General features: G+C 29.6%; 2 protein-coding genes across 3 annotated transcripts in view; both read right to left on the bottom strand.

The window, feature by feature from the left end:
* Positions 1 to 22,844, bottom strand: part of LOC113366215 (protein brambleberry-like) — an 81,125-nt gene that overhangs the window by 29,506 nt on the left and 28,775 nt on the right. The window lies entirely within an intron of this gene.
* Positions 958 to 21,316, bottom strand: LOC113366214 (lamin-C-like). 2 transcript variants are annotated; one of them, XM_026607784.1, is made up of 11 exons: positions 20,770 to 21,316; positions 10,269 to 10,401; positions 10,045 to 10,182; positions 9,764 to 9,946; positions 8,840 to 8,980; positions 6,994 to 7,199; positions 5,493 to 5,730; positions 4,931 to 5,152; positions 4,606 to 4,713; positions 4,383 to 4,450; positions 958 to 1,073 (listed from the first exon to the last, which is right to left on the bottom strand). In XM_026607784.1, the coding sequence occupies exons 1-10, from the start codon at positions 21,171 to 21,173 to the stop codon at positions 4,430 to 4,432; spliced, it is 1,794 nt and encodes a 597-aa protein (XP_026463569.1). In that variant the 5' UTR covers positions 21,174 to 21,316; the 3' UTR covers positions 958 to 1,073; positions 4,383 to 4,429. The 2 variants fall into 2 exon arrangements, with proteins under 2 accessions (XP_026463569.1, XP_026463568.1); XM_026607783.1 differs by lacking the exon at positions 4,383 to 4,450.

The following is a 22,844-nucleotide window of genomic DNA, read 5'->3' as shown; positions in this document are numbered from 1 at the left end:
AGTACCGTTTCACAAGTCTCTAATGTTTACTTTTATCCTTTTATATGAATAAATTGCGGATATTTACAAATATATTTTTAAATGTTTTCCTACTCACATTAATTCAGGTACATGCTGGTTTTAGTAGAAGTTTCTTGCTAGCACTTCTTTTAGTCGCATTAAATTTTATACATTGAAATATTGAATATTAAGAAGTTTCATAACATATTATTCTGAGATAAATTCCATACACTTAAATCCTAATAGGTATTTGATGAACACAATCACAAGACATTCTATACTTAAAAGTCGAGTTTATCAGATAATTTGTAATATCGAGTTTGTGCAGATATTATATACCTCTTTCTTAATAAAAACAATTCAATATTTTCAATTGAAAATCAATTTTATTGACAATAATGAAGAACAAGCGCAACTATTCTATAAACATTGCATACTATTTAAACATCTGCATTCTCTGATAAAATAAACTGGCTACAGTTTAGAATTATAAACTGATATTTTATATAAAATATAGTGTTTTAAATTAAATCAATCAGAAAAATCCTCTATGCAAGAATTTTAATATACATATACATATACATTATATATGTGCAAAAATAATATTAAAACATTTTAAGACATACTGTGCAATGTCGAATATTTCAACATTTAAATTAAAAAAAAAATTCTTATGAAGTATCTTATTAATCATACTCGTAACCTGATTTAAAGTACTTTCTAGCTTAATAATTAGTTATTAGTTGATTACATATATTAAATGACTTAACCAGGCACCTTTTTTCATAAAAGTTAAATCTAACATGAATTTTTCTTATTTTAAATGCGCGCTTATATATAATTAATGTTGTACTTGTACTATGAGCTTAATATAATATTTCTAGAGAGTCACAAATGACCCAAAGATGATGTTTCAACATAAATCTCTAATCATAATTTTTACTTATTTTATAACTATTCAATTAAGTTATTTTCTTTTTAAGAATATAAAAGCTGTATAATTTTGTGATAGACATCTTGTAGTACAAGTTTTACATTATTCGGCATTTCTCTTGGGCAGCCTGCGGATCTTCCTGAAATTATAGTAAGAATTAGAATAATTTCACAAAAAAGCAAAAAGAACAATAATGCCAAACAATAAGATTTATAAAGCAGAACAGAATGATTATAGATAACTATCGAACAGTAGCATTGTTAGTAGAGGTAATTTATTGTTATAAAATATATAATAGTATTGTTAAGAAAAAAAACATGTTAATATAATTTGAATCACATTGATGACAAACTTCTGTAAATGGATTCAGTCAGAAGAAAAAATCAATGTACTTGTTATTTCCCTTTGCATATATTAATATATGAAGATCATGCTCTTATTTTTTCAAATACATTTAGAAGTAGATATATATATATATATATATATGTAGATATATATATATATATATATATATATGTGTATATATATATATATATATATATATATATATATATATATACTATATATATTGTAACGGAAATGTATGTTATAATGCGTTGCATGACTTTTTAACAGAAGTAGTAAAATATGTTGATTTCATAAATATTTGTCTGCAAATTTTAAATAGAATTAATTTTTACCATGGATAGAGTGCAATTATCTACCTTTGTAAGAATTTAAGAAACTGGTACATAACAAGTTCAGTGTGGCAACTAGTTGTGATATCATAACCCTGGGGTAACGCAATTTTTTTTTTTTGAAATACAGGTTAATATAAAAATCTAACATAAAAATATTAGATCATATTTTCAGAATGACTTAAAACGTTCTCCTATGTATATAATGTGCTAAAACTTTATAGATTATTCAACATGCTCAAAGCATGCATTTATAACAAACATTTTGATTTGATTGAAGTGCAATAGAAGCCAAAAAATAAGCTAACATATAGTGAAATCACCAATTCAACTTTAATATTTTAAAATCGTGTATAACTGATAGTTTAAATTCAAATGTTTATAAGTTGAAATCTTAGTTCAGAATAATTCTGGAGCTTGTAAGTTAAGAGAAAAATTGGCGATACCAACTATATATTTCTCCACGATAAGTTTCTGATTACGTAGAATTAGCAGAATTATTGGTTTATTAGATAAGTCACATGTGGTTGACCAATTTAAGATTTGCATTTCGGAATGCATTAACATAAATCATCACAAAGTTTTAACAAAATGATTTTTTTGAACAATTAATGCGGAAGAAGCACGCTTTATGCGGAACGAGCAGCTCTATTGGTTATTCGGGCAGTTCTATAATTGCGGGCAGCGGGTGGCCCTACCCACTCTCAAACCGCGAACGCAAATTTTATATATATAAATCAAGTTTTTTTTTTTCATTTATTATGTCGAAGATTAGACGTATTAACGATGTGTAGTATTGTGAATTTATATATCTTACCATATATTATTATTACATTATTATCAGATAAACAGTTTTTTATTGATATTCTGATAATATTTGAAATTATTTTATCTCACTATTTTCCAAGTATATGATGTTTTATTTTATTTTTTATTATCATCAAGTAGATAATTTATAATGTATATGATATATGAATTGTTTTAAAGGAGACGAAATGTTGAATTTCAAGAATTCAACGATCTAAATTCTGAGAATCGGTGGCTTTTGGGAGTAGTTATATCTAGACAGTATACATTTCTAACTTATCTTTTCAGATACTTTGCAAGTAACAGGTAATTTTATGCCCTTCATAAACAATGAAAACCGGTATTTTAATCACATTATTATATTAAAACCTATTTCCATAATAAATTTCGTTTAATGGTGTTCGCATTACCAATGATTATTTAACATACCTGTATTTATAAAATCTTGGGTCTTTCATTCATATAACAAGTTTGATTCATTCAATAAATTCATAATAAATATTTATTTTGAAAAAAAAAAAAATAACAATATTACCATGATATGCTTAGACCTTATAATACAAGGATGTATAAGGGTTATGGTGATTCAAAACGTTTAGTAAAAATGATTATAATTTTTTAATTTATGTTTAATATGAATGATATTTTATTATCCACATCGATTAACTTGAGGGTGTCCCAGACCTTGACGTCAAGTCGAAACGGGGTTAAAATATTGTCCTTAACTATACTGAAAAAAAAAAATCTCCCATTCTTCGAGAATCATGAGCCATTACAACCATTTTTCAGTTTTTCTTTTAATACTTTGAATTTGTTTTAATTTTGTATATTTAAATTTTGGAACCGTAACCGTGCGTAACACTTCTAGGATCACAGTAAAATAAAATACAATTGCCCCACGTTTTCAAGAATTAAGACTTATTGTTGAACTATGAATCTAAAAATTTCACAATTTTCGACTTTGAACAGCCCTCCCCTTAAAAAAAAAAACCACTAAAGTGTTATGTGGCAAATTTCATCAAAAATTGGGGCATTTTATCAGGATTGTAAGATGATAAAATACTTGATAATTTAATTATTGAAAAAATTCGAATAAAAAAGTAAAAACCCAATTACCTAGCTAGTTGAAAGTAGCATTTTGCCTTAAGGAACTTCCCGAAATGTGTCAACCAAAATTGAGATTTAGCTATTTAAATAAAATTTTCAACTGCACGATTGCGTATATAATATTCACAGTCCTCGACATTATTTAATGATTTAATTTAATGGTAACATTTTTTACACAACTAGATATGTTTTGTAAACTTATTTTTCCGCTAGTTTAAAAAAATGGCTTTCAAATCATATTTTTTTGAATTTTGATACATTTTTAAAATTCTACGACTTGAAAGGCCGTAATATTTTAGTATGTTCTTTAGTACCATGATGTCTATCAACATAAAAAGTTTCATTGAATTGAACAAACGATAGTCCTCATCGAAATACATCGAATGTGTGAATTGAATTTTTGAGAAAATGTCGATGTAAGGTAAAAAATCAGTTCACACACACACACTTCCAAATTTGATCTCATTCGATTCAGAATGTCTTGAAACGTCGAGAAAACAAAATTATAAATCAGATTTTTTGATAAAAACAAACTTCTTCGGGAAGTTAAAAATGGCAACCTTCAATGTGCTAGAGAGGAACATTGAAACTGAATGAAGTAAAATGTATCACTTTGTGCCGACTTAACTTCAAGGTCTGGGTATATATATATATATATATATATATATATATATATATATATATAGATATATATATATATTTTATGTGTAGTGTCATTGCATATTAAAACATGCATTCCCAAGGTATATAAACTGCAAACTCTGTGCTCTGACCAGCGGTGATGAAAAAAATATCCAAACCAAAATGAATTGTTAATACATGTACAAACAGGTAACTAATATATAAATTCGTCATACTTATCGAATCACTTCGAGAAGGATCCTTAGGCACATGCACACATTGATTAATATTTCAATTTGTAAGACTGAAAAATTAAAACACGAATATATCAACAGCCCCTTCATTTACTAAGATATAAATTCATATGCTAAAATATCAAAATCTATTTTACACAAAACACTGGATCAACAGCTAATCGCAACAATGTGGACAATTAAAAAATAAATTTATAATAAATACCTGCTGATGATAAAGTTCTTCAGACCCAAGAGATCTAAATCCAGAATCTCGCATGCGTGAAGAACGACTCGCCAACTTATTTCGCACCAGTTCAGATGTTGCCATTTCCTATTCAAAACAATTGACTTTCCAATTATCAATTCCAAATTAAATTATTTTAATTATTCCAATTAATTAAATTTAATTATTAAGTTATTAAAAATTTTCATTAAAATATTATTAAGATTTATTGTGTACATATTTAACATAATATTTGTATAAAAAAGTTTTAAATATGCAAATAGTGTTTGCTAAAGATAAATAATATATGTATGCGATTAATTACCTCTCCATTACTGTTGGCCAATGATGTATTAATGTTATCACCAACAAACCATTTTTGTCCCTTCATAACTATATTACTGGGAGGTTCATGGTCTTGTCCCTCATCGGATGACCAAACCGTAGTACTTGCTCCAGGCTCAAGTTTGAGAGTACGGTGAAATTTGAACACAGTTTCAGCATCACCTGCTTTTCGGGTAATTTGCCAGCCACCAAGAGAAACTTCCTATTAAAAAACATTTATACATCACTCGCAATTCATACAGGAATGTAGAAAATAACAGCATTTTATTTTAAAAAATTTTATAATAAAATAAAAGAATTTACTGTGCTTCCTTCCCATGTAACAAGTATCAATTGATTTTTAGTCAAACTAAGTTTGCTTGAAAGCTCATATCTTCAGAAATGATGCTTTATTAGCAAATCACAATTAACGTAAATCTCCTTTAATAATTGTTGAATTATTTCTATGAATTATTTCGAAATTTGTCTTCAATGTTATTTATTATATAAATATGTAACATAGTGCAAGCAAATTAAGTGGAGTTCAAAAGTTAGTATTTTACCTTGGTTCCTTTATTTGTAAGTTTAACAAAACGTCCTTCCGTGTCACTTTTTGTTATTTCAATATCTCCTTTGCAGGTTGCATGCTCCGTAAATTCACTAAGACTGCTTTCATGCGATTCTTCCAGTAAAGTGCGTTTACGTTTTCCACCTAGGCGTGATGGAGGACGACGTGACATCAGGGGGGTGCTGCGACCGGCCTCAGACTTTCCCGATCCTGATTGTTGGCTGATGTTCAATCTATTCATAATAAAAATATAATGGTAATTTTAAATTAATTATGAAGATTATTGATTTTGTGTATCACAGTACATATCATTACATATTAAATTCTAAGAATCCATCAAATTACAAATAGACTTAAAACCTATATAAATATCCATATCTATATAAATGTATCTGTATAACCTATGTGTGGACTGTATTTTATAAAATAGAATAAAGTTCGTCAACTCTTACAAATGTTCCATTATAAACATAGATGGTAGTAAAGCAAAAAAAAAATTATGTTATGAGAACAATAACATAAACTTAACACTTGGCATGCGGGCATACTTCGCCGCCGAATTACGCGTGCAGCGGGCGTTTTTTCGTGTCGCAAAGCCGGCGAAAATACAAATCAAGAATATTATAAGAATATTAATTTATTTGACCTGCCATGAGGGATCAATTTTAAAAAGTTTTTATGTCCTTTTTGGTATAAAAGGCTACGGATCTTTATAATGTGGTTTATACCACATTTGGTTATTCAAAAGGATCGCAAAAAATCGAACACTACTTCGTTTTTATGAACGAGCTTTTTTTATTTTACCTGTACAAGTAGAACCGATAACTAATAGTTTTTTACAGTATGGTACCATTCGAAGCATTATCCTCTGTGAAGAGGAACACAGCAGAAGCTACATAAGAAACATGTTTCACTTTGCACTTTTTGAAGTTATTTCAGAATTTTGCTTCGGACGAAGACTCGAGAACGTGGAATAATATCATCATAGTCGCTTTCTTAGAATTCTTGACTTTCAGAACACTATCATACGAAAAGTCCGATAATCTGCCAGCGCATATTTCTTCATCACTATCTTTGTCACAACGGCTCATTTTATCAATTTGTAATCAACAATAAAAAAAACAAGCCTCAAATTGACAAAACACGACTTGTCCGTTCTGGAGCTAGGAATTCGATTGAAGACGAAATAACTCAACAAAAGACTGACAATAATAACTTGTGAAAAAAAATGCAAACACCACGCATATAATGTCATACACATGCATATAATTATTCGTATTTAGTAGATTTGTAGTGGTTAGCAGGTATCCACACCAAATATTCTAAATACGTATTTTTACCCGCGCTCCAGTGAGACTACAAAAACGTAAAAATACGTTGCTCGCATGCCAAGTGTTATAATACATCAATGTATTAATAAAATCGTGTGAACTGCAAATTGTAACTCTTTCAGACAATCTATAGTTTTACAGTACATATTGTTTTATAATACTGACCTGGCTTCCTCTCCTTCTAACAACTTCCTATAAGCAGCAATTTCCATATCTAAGCTGACCTTGATATCCATCAGATCTTGATATTCTTGCAACTGCCTAGCCATTTCCTCGCGAAGACGAGTCAATTCTGCTTCTAATACACGCATATCATCAGAATGACGCATACGCTCGTGTTCCAGCATTTTTTCCAATTCTTTAATGCGTTGCTGCGATTAAATATGAACTAATTATAAGGCGCATGTTGCACAAATATAGTGATAATTTGTTAAATTTTTCATGAAATCGTAAAAAAATTAGTACACTGTCAAAACAGCTATCTATCTCGTGATTATACTGTAAAATATTGACTGCTTACCATAACAGCTTAAATTAATATTTTTATTTTTTTTACTTCAAATATATATATATATATATATATATATATATATATATATATATATATGTGAGTAAGTTCTTGGGAGGCAATACATCAAAGAATAAAAAGCAAAGATTTATAAATTAATTTTTAATTCTAAACGTTTCGACATTCAATTTAATGTCATAAGCCTCGGAGCATGCAAAGTACACAAGTCGTACAAATAAAACTTTTTTTCTTCATTTCATTCTTTTTTTTTTCATTTCATTCTTTTTTCTTCATTTCTTCATTTTTCTTTTTACATCATACAAAAAATGATAAACAATTCATGGTGTTGACAAGTTAGATGTATAAATGTTAGTGCTAATTTCTAGTGATGTGTACACATCTTTAGATGTAACCTACCAACGTTAATATTCACTGATGATGACATTAAATTGAATGTGGAAAAGTTTGGAAAGATTAATTTATAAATCTTTGATTTTTATTTTTTGATGTATCGCCCCACAAGAACTTACTCATATATCTCAACATCAAAATTAACAACTAAATCACACACACACACTCTATATATATATATATATGATAAAAATTGTTTCTTGGGCATCCATCCAATAATTAAAAAAAAACAGTTTTAATGCAAAATGTTTTAATTAAGAGAACATACGTTTCGGGTCCAGATTTGACCCATCTTCAGTGCATACAAATAAATTTAAAAAAAATATAACACAAAGAACAACACAAAAATGCAACGAAAAAATAAGTATGAAATAAAAAATTGAAAAAACATCAAGTTATGAAAATTTTTGAAAATTGTAAAAATTAAAATAAATAATATGTTTTATTGTAAAAAAGCTTATTCCAAAAACACATCTTGTTCGTTTGGAGACAGAGTTACGTGTTTACACGTTACAGTTTTTTTTAATTATTGGATGGATGCCCAAGAAACAATTTTTATCATATTATTTCACCATCTGAAGAAAAACCTCTCGCTTTATATATATATATATATATATATATATATATATATATACCGACGAAAAAAATTTTCAATAGTTAATTTCAAGAAAACGGCCCGTTAGATTTTTACCTATAACTAATTAGTATCATTCCCAACCAATTTCTTTCGAACAGTTTTTGATTTTTTAAAATTGATTCAGAATTTAGAGCAAAAACGTCGAGGTTTTTAAATTTTTGAAATCGATCCAGCCGTTTTTGAGAAAACGTCGATTTACGGCAAAAAATCTGTTCACACACACGCATACTTTTTCCAAATTTGGTCTTATTCAATTCAGAATGGCTTGAAACGTCAAGAAAACAAAATTAGCGAATCGGATTTTTTGATGAAAACAAACTTCTCCCTCGGGAAGTTTGAAATAGTGAACAAATAAAGCTTTAGTTAGAAATATTTGATTAGAATTTACTCAGAAACTCAGTATCTTAATGATAAAATTTAAGTGGTACGTGAATATACTTAAATAGTCTACACACATTAGCAGCATTGTATGAAGCCTCCAACTCATTAATGCGGCTGGATAAACCATCGATCTTTGTTCTGGCTAGTCTTAGTTCTTCAATTGCAGCTGTAGCAGCACCACTGTTGCGAGTAGCCATGCCTTGTAAATTTTTGATCTGAGGAGGATGAGTATTAAGAATTAGTAAATCAAAGTGCAAATAAGTTTATGATATGTATTTATAATGAGTATGTACTTAGTATTTTATTACTTTAATACAAGATTATGATTTAATAGAAAAACTCCCATCTATCTATCTCAGTACCATCATTTGAGAAGAATATTAAACAAACAAAAAATATTTATGTGTGGGCGTGTATGTTGGAATACAATTTTTCAGTCTCACCTTAGAGAACAAGATTTATTACATTTTTTTTTTAATTTTCTCCTGAAGGTATAATCGTAAACATGATAAATATAGAAGTATACAAAACACATTAAAGACAATTTTTTGTAACACAAAAATGCAATTTTACATTCAGAATAATTTTTTTCACTATGAATTATTAACACCTTGAGGACGAGCGTCGCATATATGCGTTTTATGCCAATCATCAAATTGGTTGAACTCAAATATGCGTTTGGCGAAGGCAGTTATTAGAGCCGAGGAACGCATTATGTGTCCCATCTAAATACATGTCGATAGCTAAGGAACTCAATGTTAATAATATAAATAAACCAAACTGAATAGTTAAGGAACAAATAAACATCATCGATCCTGTGGATAATATGTGTATATAAGTATAACATATGTCGAGAATTCAAGTTGGAGCGCTAGAATTTGAGTTAGAGTGCCCGAAATATGCGTTGGCAATTTTAAATGACTAAAGCGGCAGTTTTTAGTACGGTTTACTACAAACCGTCCCGTCCTCAAAGTATTAAACCAGACAGAAATGTTTACCTTTTGTTCATATATGGCTTCAATTTCAGCGCGATTTGAACTAATTTGTCCTTCATACTGATCGCGAAGTTCCTGCATTGTCTCTTGCATTTTTGCTTCATATTGTTCCGCAAGACGACCATCAATTTCACTTAATTCAACTTGACGTCGCTTGCGAGTTTCTGTGAGTTCTTGCTGATAGACCTGTAGGAGTGTTAAAATAGCAAAAGTAAAAATAATAAATATTTACTACAAAATTTTCTCCATTCAAACGGAAATATGATAAGGGTATTTATAAGAACCTGATCTTTGAAAGCAAGTTCCTCCTTCAAACTCTGCAAATTATTTTCGACATCTACACGAGCTAATGTTTCTTCCTCTAGATTTTTGCGAAGTTCTTCTAATTGTCTCCTGAGCTTGTTCAACTCTTTCTCTAATTCCTTAAAAATAGTAAAATAACATTAATACCCAATCATATTTGCTCAATATATTATCATGTTCTATAATCCATAATGCCATTATGTACCTTGCAATCATCCGTTGCTTTTTTTCGTTCTAATATAGCCGTGTTGTATTTACCATTGAGTTCTGAACATCTGCTCTCATACATTCGAGCATTATTTTCAGCCAGGATCAAATCCTTTGATTTCTTGTCTAGCCTGAAGTTTCAAATTAAATTAAATTAAAATTAAATGTATATACAAAATAAGTTTTTAAAATGAACAACGATTTAGACAGAAATTCAAACAATACTTTACTAAAATAAATTTAGATAAACTAAATTACAACTGTTATTATACATATTATGGTCCGTCTAATAACTTTCTTTTGAAAATGCTATCGAGAAAACTACTGAACATTTTCCCATTTCTTTTTTTATTTGAAAGCATAATCCTTTCGGTTAATAATGAGAGATAATTTCATTCAAACGGTTGCCTCGGCTAGCCATGCGTCATCAGTAGTACGAAATATGCACTAGTTGGAAAAAAAATTTAGATGGCGCACCCGTTATAAGCAAAGAGCTGGATATATATATATATATATATATATATGTGTGTGTGTCATAGTCATGTTTATATATATATATATATATATATATATATATATATATCAACTGAACCTTTGCCCTTACAAAGGCGTAAACAATAAAAAATAAAAGTATGATTTCGAAGTCAGTAAAAAATGTACGCAGGAAATGTATATTTTGCATCGATTGAATAACGTATCTGTTATTTCTTAAAATCCCTTTAAACTAAAATCTAACAATGGACCTGTTGACCCCGCCTATAAGATGAAGAGAAACAGGTTAAAAACTGCAAAAATAACATTTCTAAAATAATGATTTGGCTGAGATTTTTACTTATTTGTTTGATACGTGTTATTTTTTCAGCTATAACTTATTTGGTTTTCACAATATCATTGCTCAAAGTCAAATTGGATCTTGTGATATGATACAAGAAATAAAAAATTATGTAGTTCGTGTCATGGTTATCGAATTAACAATGAAACCCTTTTTCCCAGTTTAAACTTATTAACTTGCTGGTTGATGACACACATATATCGTATTTTTATTTCGACTATTTTTGGCTGCAAATGAACATTTCTAGGATATGCTTTAACGCCAAACAAAAAAACTAATGTTTATATATTGTAAGGGGTATGACACCCATTCGTAATAATTATAAATAAATATTATGAATGAATTGGTCAAAGTACACATGACGTAGATTCTTAGTGAATCATACGCACTACATTGTACTAAGTCCTCTATTGTATTGCACTATACAATGACATTGAACATGTCGTAAAATGATGTTATCTACGATTTCAAAGTCACATTGAAGCGAGCAAATTCAATGATGCATTTGCCGGCCAGTCGCTGTTTTGTATAAAGAATAAGCTCAGCAGTACTTTAGTTTTCAATGGAATCGTATTTTAGTTAATTATATGTTATTGTATTTTTGCAATAAATAATTTTTGTGACAGCAAATTTAATACGTTTTCGTGCGTAATCAAATATGGCTTTTATACGTTTGAAAAGTGGATGAAGCAATCAACAAGGTCGACTGCCCCTGTTTTACACGACACGCGACATCACCGCCGAAATTCGTCCGCATCGTACTATTAACGATCGCGTAAACTATACGAGCGCTGATGTAATGGCTAAAAGAAACTATGACGTCAACCTTAGAATTCTCTATCTGTAGCGTATATATTAAAAAGTGTTTCAGAATATTATGCGTAAAAATTCTTAATGTTTCGTATTACAATATTTGTTTAGAACACTTTTAACTTTCTACTCATTATAACCATATACGCAGATAAAAGAAGAGTATATATATTTATATATATATATATATATATATATATATATATATTTCTATTTATATATGATCATATATAAATAGAAATACATACAAACGTATACGCATATGCATATTTATACATCTATGTATATAGACAAAAGTTACATCCAGAATTTCGTGATTTGGTGCAGAATAATGAAATATAGTGAAAATAAAATAAAACGGGAAAACACCCGAAGAAGAAAAAAACTATACGAAAATACAGAAACCAATGTACAGATCCTGTTAGGGTAACTGTAATACGACAGTATTATAAAAATCTAAAAAGCAAGCAAAACAGTCATAAGGAGTATAGAAATTATCGTTCAAACTCATACAAAAATATCAATGTCGTTTTCTAACCTTTACAGTCAACTTACAAGATTCTTCAACGATTGTAGTTATCTGAAGTGAACATGAGATCATATGTACAAAAGAAAAACATAGCAAATATAGTAATTCTCAAAAAAAATATGAACTTCTTGTTGAAGTTCCTGAAATCTCTAAAAATTCGAAAACTTTGTTAGGCCTGATCATTTTAGCATACCATATATAAACGGATGGATTTATGTGTAGGCGAGTGTAATAATAAATCAATACTCTTATGTACAGAATTTGTTAGAAGATACTTTTTTTAACTTGAGAAGTGAATAAATTATATTCTTTTATTGTCTAGAATGCAGTAAAAATTAGTAGTCAATACAACCAGAGTGCTCGAAAATACAAAACAAAATCCTTTATGATTATAAAAAAATGAATGTGAAAAACGTGCCCCTTACGCATATTTTCAATGATAACACGGAACAAATGATGCGCGAGGAAATTAATAATAGGCATAGCAGATTTTTTCTAAAAAACAAAATGACGTGTAAATAGTCGAAAGAATTTGTATGGACAAGCGACCATAGCCTTTAGCCCTCTTTGTATTTTAGCGACAAAATTATTGAATGGTCTTAATTGTATGCGTTCTTCTATTAAAATTATTGTGGTATATGAGTAATAAATGGTCACTATTAACTGTCATTTTAGGAAGCAGCTCCTCAAATGTCTATTGTAGGACTGAATTAGTACACGCACTGAATTTTACGATATCTAGAATTTACTCGATTCTGCTATTATTTGGTTAAAATGAGCCAATATTCTGTTTGATGAACAATATAATACCTTGCTTGCTGAACATTGTGAAACAAGTTTTCAACAGAAATTTCAACGCTCATTTTGCCCGTTTGACAGTCCGGTTCGAGTTATAAGATTTCAATCTTAACGTACGATCCAGCCGATTTCGCAGTAAAATAGACCAATGTTATGGCTAGCCTATGTTGTATAGCAGTTTTCATATAAAGTGGTACTAAAAACTGCCAAATTCCTATGTGGTTGCTGTGCAGTCAAGCGTTTTAGATAGAAAACCTACCTAGAAAACGCACAACTGTAAAAGAAAACGATGTTATCATATCTGTATCTTTGAGATATAGCTTGATAACATATGAGTGAAGATGCATTTTATGTGCAAAAGACGTTTGACAGTATTCAGTAGCATTTTATATGAAAACTGAAACGTAACATAGCCTTACCACAACATTTGACGGTTGATTTTAAGCTGTTGTCAGCATCAAAAATTCAAATAAACACCATAGGTCTAGTATAGGAATTTCCCTGTTGCTACCAGAATGTTAAAACTTTGAGGAGAGCCAACATCGAGAAAAAATGAATTAATAAAACTAGCGGTGTATGATATCGTGCCTTAAGGCAAATTGCTGAAACTTCGCGTCCCGCAATAAAATATTCGAGAAAATATAAAGATTATTATAAATACTGTTGTATCTTTCAGAATGTTATTACAGAAAAGTAAATAAACAAAACTTGATCAATCGATTTTAAAATGAAGGACATTGTCTAATATTCATAAGAATTAGTTTATATAATACAGAATCGCAAAGTTAAATTATTTATTGTAGGTATTAGGTAAGTGAGCTTCAGAACTTTAGCTAGAATTAGAATTGAAATCTGAATTATTTTCGATATTCAAATTTTTTTTTTTGAAAATTTAAAAAAAATGAAATAAAAGAATTTTTTTTCCGAAAGCAATCGTTTCGTTAACACAAGCAGCAAGTTTTGTAAATCATTCAAATCGGACGCTTAATTCTCTCAAAAACTGTCATTTTTGCACATTTAGCTCCGTATCTCCAAAACGGCTGGGCCTGCCTTTGCCAAAAACTAATCACCACTTCTCCCTATCATTACGAATTGAATGTTTTTTGGATCATTCAAATCGGAGCTCCACTCTCACAAAAACTCGATTTCGTATTTGCTGCACTCTTTGTTTCGTATCTTCGAGAGAAGAGAGAATTTCAATTTCGGTTTTTGGACGATTACAATAACTTATCCTACAGGAAGTTAATGAAATAGGTGCACCAAAAATAGCAAATCATACAACGTGGCCTATTTGAAACATATTATGTTAAACTCAGCTATGTTATCGGATAATTGATCAATAAGTTCACTTTTAGTTCCCAAGGTTCTAGTTTCTAGTAAGTCATAGCAAACTCTTCTTTGTATTGAAAGGACATATTTGTAAGTATTTTTATCTTGATGAAAGTTTAATGAAAAAGCATTCTAAGTCGCTTTAATATCACACGCAAATAAAAATCAAGTAAATTAATACTTGATCCCAAATTACTCTTCGTGAGAAGGAACGTTTATCAATGTTTGTAAAGCGCTATATATTTATACACTAATTTATCCTAAACAATAAATTATCTTAATCGTCCAATAGGTTTTTGTTTTATGTTTAAACCATATTTTCTTGCATAAATATTGATCGCACGAGCACGAATGGAAGTACGTATGTTAAATACTTGACCAAGGGCAAGGGCTGGCCGCATTTATATTTTAAAATTTTGTAACGGGCTGCAATTATTAATAATTCACAAATAAATAAATAAATAAATAAATATATATATACAGTGGCGTCGGAACCGTGTGGGCTGTGTGGGCTGGGGGCCGTGTGGGGGGGCTCAGCCCACCCATCAATTTCAAAAAATTATATGGGCTAATATCTCTAAAAAAAAATGAGACCACTAGCTGTCTATCTAAAAAAAACGAGCCCACCCATCAAAAATTTGGTTCCGACGCCACTGTATATATATATATATATATATCTTATATATAACTCTTCTGTGCGGATGTATGATTTGATAATTCTCCTAAACGGTTATTCGGATTTTTATAATTTTTAAAGTTTGTCAAAGGAATTTTTGAGGTTTAATGAACGATAAAACTATAGTAATTTTGTAGAAATAAATGGCAAAAATTACAAAACAACATTTATCATTGTTTGGCATTAAAATCATTAAAACTGTCATCTGCTAGAAATGTCAATTCACTTAAAATTTGAAGTTAGCTGAAATTATGAGCCTAGATAATATTGGAATATAATATACAAGGAAAATCTATATTATTATTGCTGAAAAACGGCTGAAATGTGCCAGAAATTAAAATAATATAAGATACAGTAAAAAGTATATGTTGGCAGGCGAAATTATATAATTCAGATTATATAATAAATAACGCACTCAGTCCAAAATATACATTATTTTTTTAAACTCATGCATGTCGCATTTTGATTTATTTTACTAAATTATTTAACAATAAATCTTATTGAAAAATGATTTAGAATTTTGTTTCATGTGTCAAACATTCATTTGTTTCGCGTTGGATATGGAATATTTAGCAAGTTGATCTTAGATTGAAGAGTGTTCATATGAACTAGATTTTACAAATTAATCCACCTAAGATTTGAACATAAACTAATATATCGTACGAGATTATGAAAATTATAGACTAAACAATTGAAGTAATAATTATGTTGTTGCTAAAATCGAGTGTGATATTGTTCTTTTAGGGCAGTTAGTATATTATTTTTTTCTGAATTTCTTATACTGCTTATGCTAAGACCATAAATGAATTACAAAGGCAGGACATCAAATAGGATATTAAAAAGTATAGGATAAAATATTAAAAAAATGAAACTTTTGAATTGTAGACGTGGATACAGGACAACGTCATCTAGTATATATAACGTCGGGTCATCTAGTATATGTATATATATATATATATATATATATATATATGTGTGTGTACACCTAAGTCTGTTTTTACACGGTAGATTGGTTCCAGAAGAAGCCGTGTAAAAAAAAGTGTAAAAAAAGACATTGATCTTATACAAAAATGGGTGATTTGTTCCTAATCTCTAAAACATATTAAAATTAGCGAAAAACAAAAATTTTTAAGAACAAGAATTTATGTTTATTTTAGTTAGTGCTATTCACATTTGCTTTGACCAGTAAAAATTGTTTGTAGGCGCTAAAGGGGAATTCACTTAAATCTTTAAGTGAGTGTTCGCAAACTATCGATACTATCGATGGTTTCAGACTTTTTTCTTTCATAAATACTTTTTTGTGATATGAACATACTTCACAAAAATTAAATTTGACAAAAAAATTTAAGTACATAAAATTTCAAATCGTGCTAAATGGAATAAAATCGTGTAAAAAAACTAAAAATATTCTATTTTTAAACCGTGTTATATCAAAACCGTGTACAAAAAGACCGTGTAAAAACAGACTTAGGTGTATATACATACTATTTTCTGTTTGCACTAGTGATTTTAATCATATTACTCATTACTTGAGGATTAATATACAATTAAAAATAATTGTGTGGTCAAATGATGCGATGCCGTAGCAAGTCACACGCACAGAATAACGAAGCATATGCTCTCCAAACTCTGTGGGGGGAATGTATTTTAAAATGAAATGAAGAATCAGTTTAGTATGACATAGAAAGCATCCAAAAACTCGCCATAATAAGCGAACGTCAAACAAAGCATTCTAGAAAAGAAAATGAAATTTGAAGACTCGTATTTATGTTGAATATCTGAAAAATGAAGGATATTTCTTTGTTTTTTTGTTTAAATATTTATATAATTTTGTAAATGTTTATTTATCAAGAAGTTGATAAAGTTCTTTACACAATAGTTAAATAATTATGTATATTATAATGCTTTTTTATTATTATTTTCTATATTTCAGATATATAACCTCAAGTGGAAATTTGACATCAAAGTTGCCTGAAGCAGGCTATGGCGGTAGCGGGAATAGAACCAGCATATTATAATGCTTTGGTAAAAATTCTTAAAATTTCTGCTTAAAGCTATAAGATCTATATTAATGTTTGAAAAATATAAGATATTTTTGCAGGTTTTTTTAAAGATTTTTTAGAATGGTTCTTTTTTAAAGTTTATTTAGAATGGCATAAAAGTTTTATACGTAACACAAAAATTATGTAAAGGATATGGGCAGAATTATACAGAATCGGCCCCACCCGATTGAATTTTTTATTATGGCTAATGAATATACTTATATACAAGATATAAACAAAGTTTTTAATAAATATTGCCATGAGTATATGCAGAATTTGTCGAGACGCGCGATAACGACGAGCCTTATGCTTGCTCGTCGATCTGGCAAAGCGAGTTTATATGGGTGTTCTTGTACCGGCAGCGCGTGTACTAGCTTAAGTTTTTTCAACTTTTGACTACGAAGTTCCACCTACATTTAAATGAATTTTTGAACGACAGAAGAAAAATGTACAGGCTTTCGAATGATGCTAATTTAAAAGTAGTGGCCAAAGAGCCGCACTGGCAAAAAATGAAAAATTATTTTCACCTTATCATGCACTAATAAATAATTTTTTCACATTATTTGTTATGAACAACATAGACAAGATCAGTGTAAATAGGATGACGTTAACATTTTTTCGAAATCTCATATTTTCGACAAAAAGTAAGTTTGGAAAAAGGGGCCACATTCACATGTTTTCACTGATATCTCGGCCAAATGATGAAATAGGGAGTTGAAATTTGGCATCAAAATCATTTAAATACCAGGGTGGGGCCGATTATATTATGGCCTTTATTATATTTACTATGTTATGTAAATATGTATGCACAGTAGATGTCCATTAAATCCGGCTCGGCCTAAGTGCCGGATTATCGAAATTCTCAGACTATCGGGCAGTAATCAAAAAAACAATGATGGAATTAATTAAACGTTTTTAATGTTAATAACAAAGCGTCGTAATTAGCACAAGGCAAAACGATCTGTCTTTGTTCTCCTTGTCGGCCATTAAAACTAAACCTATTTTTTTTAGAAATGGATCATTATGAGCGACATTGTCACTGTAAAGGAGACCATTATATACGAATGTTCTATAAGAAATTTCATATGAAAACTGAACTTCGTAGTATAATTACGTCATAATAAGCATTGGGTCACTATATCCGGCGTCATTTTAAACGGATTCGAGTGTATTGTAAACGAATAACGTATAGAAAAATAAGAACGCTGATAATTTATTCGTAACGTGGACTCCCGAGACTATCGAAAATAGGTCATCGACGATATTTCACAATGTGATATTCTCACGCGTTTGGTCTATCAATTCGTAAAAATAACCAAATAGCGTGCTCATTTAGGTCATAAAAGTTAACTTTAGATAAATTTATTCAAGCCAGAAGGTAAGTAACTTTGACGATATATGTGTATGTATCTAGTAAAAAACAACTTCAGTTTTAAATTCAATTCAAATAAACACAACAATAAAACAAGGTTATAATATATATATATATATATATATATATATATATATATACGTATATATATATGTGTGTGTGTATATGTATATACATACAGAGATATTCAACGATTCGCCTTTGAATATTTGCGACACCACTGCCTTTTGTTTATTAACTTTCCTTAGTGTGAGTTACAGTAATCGTAAAAAATCTAAATTGTTTTTTTTTTCATATATTTATGTATCAAGACCTTAACGTTATGACATATCTTAGATATATGATTGTTTGTGTCGGCGCGGACCAACCAATTTGAATGAATTAAAAAAGCATTCGTTTTCTATTGACGGGGAAAGGTGCTGATTAGTTTTTGGCGAAGGCAGGTCCAACTGTTTCGAAGATAAGGAGCGAAAAGTGCCAAAAACTGACAAGTCAGTTTCTAAGAAAAATGAGCGTCCGATTTGAATGATTCAAAAAGCATTTCACTTGTATTGACAGAATAAAAAATCTATTAAATTTTAAAGAAGTCATGACCAGCGGTTTCGGAAATCTAATAAATAATGACATTTGGCGGCCAAAAATGAATATTAGACATATGCACATCAAATTATCAGATGTTTTATTGAGATTTATAATACCGTAACAAGATTTATAATGTCCAAAAATTAGATTGGAACACGGCGCTTACGCGCTTCTATATTCCATCTCTATAAAACAGCTACGTAGCGCGATCGCTTTGAAGATTTTCAAGATTTTTAACAAATTAAAAAAAACTGGTGGCGTGTGGCATCGTACCTTAAGGCAAATTGCTGAAACTTTTCGTACCGTAACTAAATGTTCCAGGAATATTAAATGTTTTCAAATAGATTATTGATTATTTATAATCTATAATTTATATTATAGAATAGTTTAAAATTATTTATTTAAAATATGTAAATGAGCTTTAGAACTTTAGCCAGAATTAAAATTAAAATCTGAATTATTTTCGATATACAAAAAAAAAATTACCAAAAGCAATCGTTTTGTCAACACAAGCAGAAAGTTTATTTGAATCATTCAAATATGATAAAAATAAAAAGAAAAAAAAAGAAAAAAAGAAAAAAAATAAAAAAATAAAAAAAAATTTAAAAAAAAGAAAAAATAAAAAAAATAAAAAACAGAAATAAAAAAAATAAATAAAAAAAAAAATTAAAAAAAATAAAAAAAACATGCTTAGTTGTCTCAAAAACTACAATTTTTTGTACATTTAGTTCCGTTTCTTCAAAATGGCTGGACCTGCATTTGTCAAAAACTAATCAGCACATCTCTCCATCAATAGGAACCGAATGTTTTTGAACCCTTCAAATCGGTTGATCCGTGCGCCCGAAAACGTGGACGAAAAATTGCGGGCACACAAAACACACACATCTATTTTTTTGGGGTATGCCAAAATGTTCAGAAACCTCTAAAACATGAAGATATGTAAAAAGTTTCATTTTCGATTTTCGGCCCATTACTATAACTTACCCTTCGGGAAGTTAATGAAAATTTGAAAACGTAGATTTTTTCAGTTTCTCAAAAAATAAATAAATAAAACTCAAGAAGATTTTGAAGCTTTTAATGTAAAATTACGTTACGGGAAGCATCCTAGTGGACTTATTCACATTTTTAAAAAGCATATATGTATAATATATGCATATCTATAAAAATATAGCAGAACTAATAAAACTCGAAATATGAAGGCCAAGCGGTTGTGGACACATACACAAAAAGAAATTAGCCTCGCCCGTATCCACGCCTACGTATCAAATTGATGGAATACATTTTCACAAACAGAATAAAAGTTTAAGCATCATTAATTTAAGGATTATTAAATAAAATGGCAAATAATTTTACAAGTGCTTTAAAGAAAATAGGTACTAGCAAACATAATTAACATTACGAATAAAGGTTCCTAAGCATAATCTGTATACACATAAAATATACAGATTACACACACACATATATATGTACAGATAATTTATAGGCGCTCTAAGTGTTGTCATAAGCAATAAATAATATGCAGAACTAACCTTGTTTTCAAATCATGATTTTCCTCCCATAATCTCTTAGTGTCAATTTCAAGTTTGGCCTTTTCTCTGGCAGTGTCATCTAGCAATTTTCGAGCATCTGACAGTTCATGATCATACATAGCCCTCAAAGTTGAGGCTTCTCTAGTTACAGTCTCTTCTGACGTCTGAATTTCTCTACTTAAGCGTGAATTTTCAGCTTCCAAATGCCTCACTCGATCTATATAACATGCTAAGCGATCATTTAAATTCTGCAAATCAGCTTTTTCTTGCAAACGGCTGTGTCGCGTAGGGCTCAGAGGGCTTGTAGGACGCAAATTCGACGGGGTACTAGAAGCTGCCGGGGACGTTATATTTAGCACTGAACTTGTAGAAGTAACCGAAGTTTTCTTCGTTCTTGAACTCATGATGCACTTTTTCTTCAAATTTTACAACTATAATACTATTAACCTTTAACTAAAACTAACTATAAACGTACAACAATAAAATAAACTTAAGACGCTACCAAACGTACAGACGAACTGTAAAGCATAGTACAGAAAACAACGAAACGTGAGCTTGGGCACTCCCCTCCAGAGATTAATCATACAAAAGATTAGTAACTCCCACATCGAAATTATACAGATCCGACACAAACCACTAGCGCCATTGACACTTTTTACCATAGATCAAAGGAGAGTGAATAGGAAACGGGCAAGCTTTCTCTAGCGGATTTTAAGTGAAACTTATCTTAACTTGACCAACAAATATGGCGTATGACCGTATGACACATTTATGAGTTGATTTTTCTTTCAACTAATATTCGGTTTGGTGCAAAACGTACACTTTTAGATTAGACATTTGTTGATATTCATACTTCTTACATTTTCTCTTTATTATTTTTTTTATTATTTTACAATAACAGAGGTAAGAGCATAGATAAAAGAAGAGAATAGGGTAAGAATAATGTAATTCAAAATATAAATTTTGTTTGCTATTACTAATATGCATCATATTACAGTCAGGACGGAAAATTCAATCAGAAAAATATGAAATGGTTTTAGAAAATAAATTATTTCTTATATCTTGGTGCAAATCGTACTGCAGTTAATGCTTTCTGCACATTTTGTGGCCAAATGGGCAAGCAATTTAAGCCCATAAGTGTACTTATTGTATTTCTAAATTCGACAAGAAGCGCTTGTTTGAAGCATTTCTTTTTAAATCATTCGCATGTGATCACATTATAAACTGCACTGCTAGTGGGTAGGTTGACAAAAATATAATCCTGTATTAGCCGATAAAGCTAAATTTATGAGTAAAGAAACAAAGTTTCTAATTGTTCTTCATATCCAGGATTTTTATCAATATGGACTGAGTTAAACAAATTAATATGACAGTGCTTGTGTATCCGCCATTTGTTTAAAATTGAAATGGATTACTTTCACTAGGAGATATAATTGAAGCATACTCTGTAGCTAGTGTTGGTATACACGTAAAACGAGTCATACAGAGAATGAAAATTTTTAAAGATCTACATAATATAACAAAGGACCTTCAATTTTTGGGTGAAAATATTGTTTTCGTATGTCCTATTTTGGTGAGCCTACAAACTCTCATTATTGGATAAGATGTGGACAGTAAATAAATGAAATGTTAGTTTATGTTAGATTAAATATATATGCATCATGACTCTAGACTTGTATAATAACAATAATTGTATGTTAATTTTATACATAATACATAAATTGAAAGTTTTTGGATATCAATGATGAATACTTCTTGAATTTACCTAAATTAATCTGAAAAAAAAAAACATTGAGAGCATATAATTTTTAACAGGAGGATAATATTAAATTCAAACAAGCTACCAATCTATGGAGGAAGTCTTCTCTATCAATATGATTAAATACTGCTCAAAATAAAACAGTTTCAGTATTGGTATAATTTTTGAGAAACTTTTCATCCTTGCCTATACTAAAACAATAGCTTCCTAAATTTATAGTTTATTTGCAATCAATAAAACAAATCATACCAGCAGGTGACGAAACAATACCTACTTTAAGCAACTCATGTATGTTTTAATATGGTGGCCAGTAACA

This window comes from Ctenocephalides felis, unplaced genomic scaffold, assembly GCF_003426905.1.
Source record: "Ctenocephalides felis isolate EL2017-DRISC unplaced genomic scaffold, ASM342690v1 CF-g0.4_SCAFFOLD_01170, whole genome shotgun sequence".
Lineage (NCBI taxonomy): Eukaryota > Metazoa > Arthropoda > Insecta > Siphonaptera > Pulicidae > Ctenocephalides > Ctenocephalides felis.
Note: the sequence above shows the minus strand (reverse complement) of the source record. Positions and strands in the feature narration are given on the sequence as shown.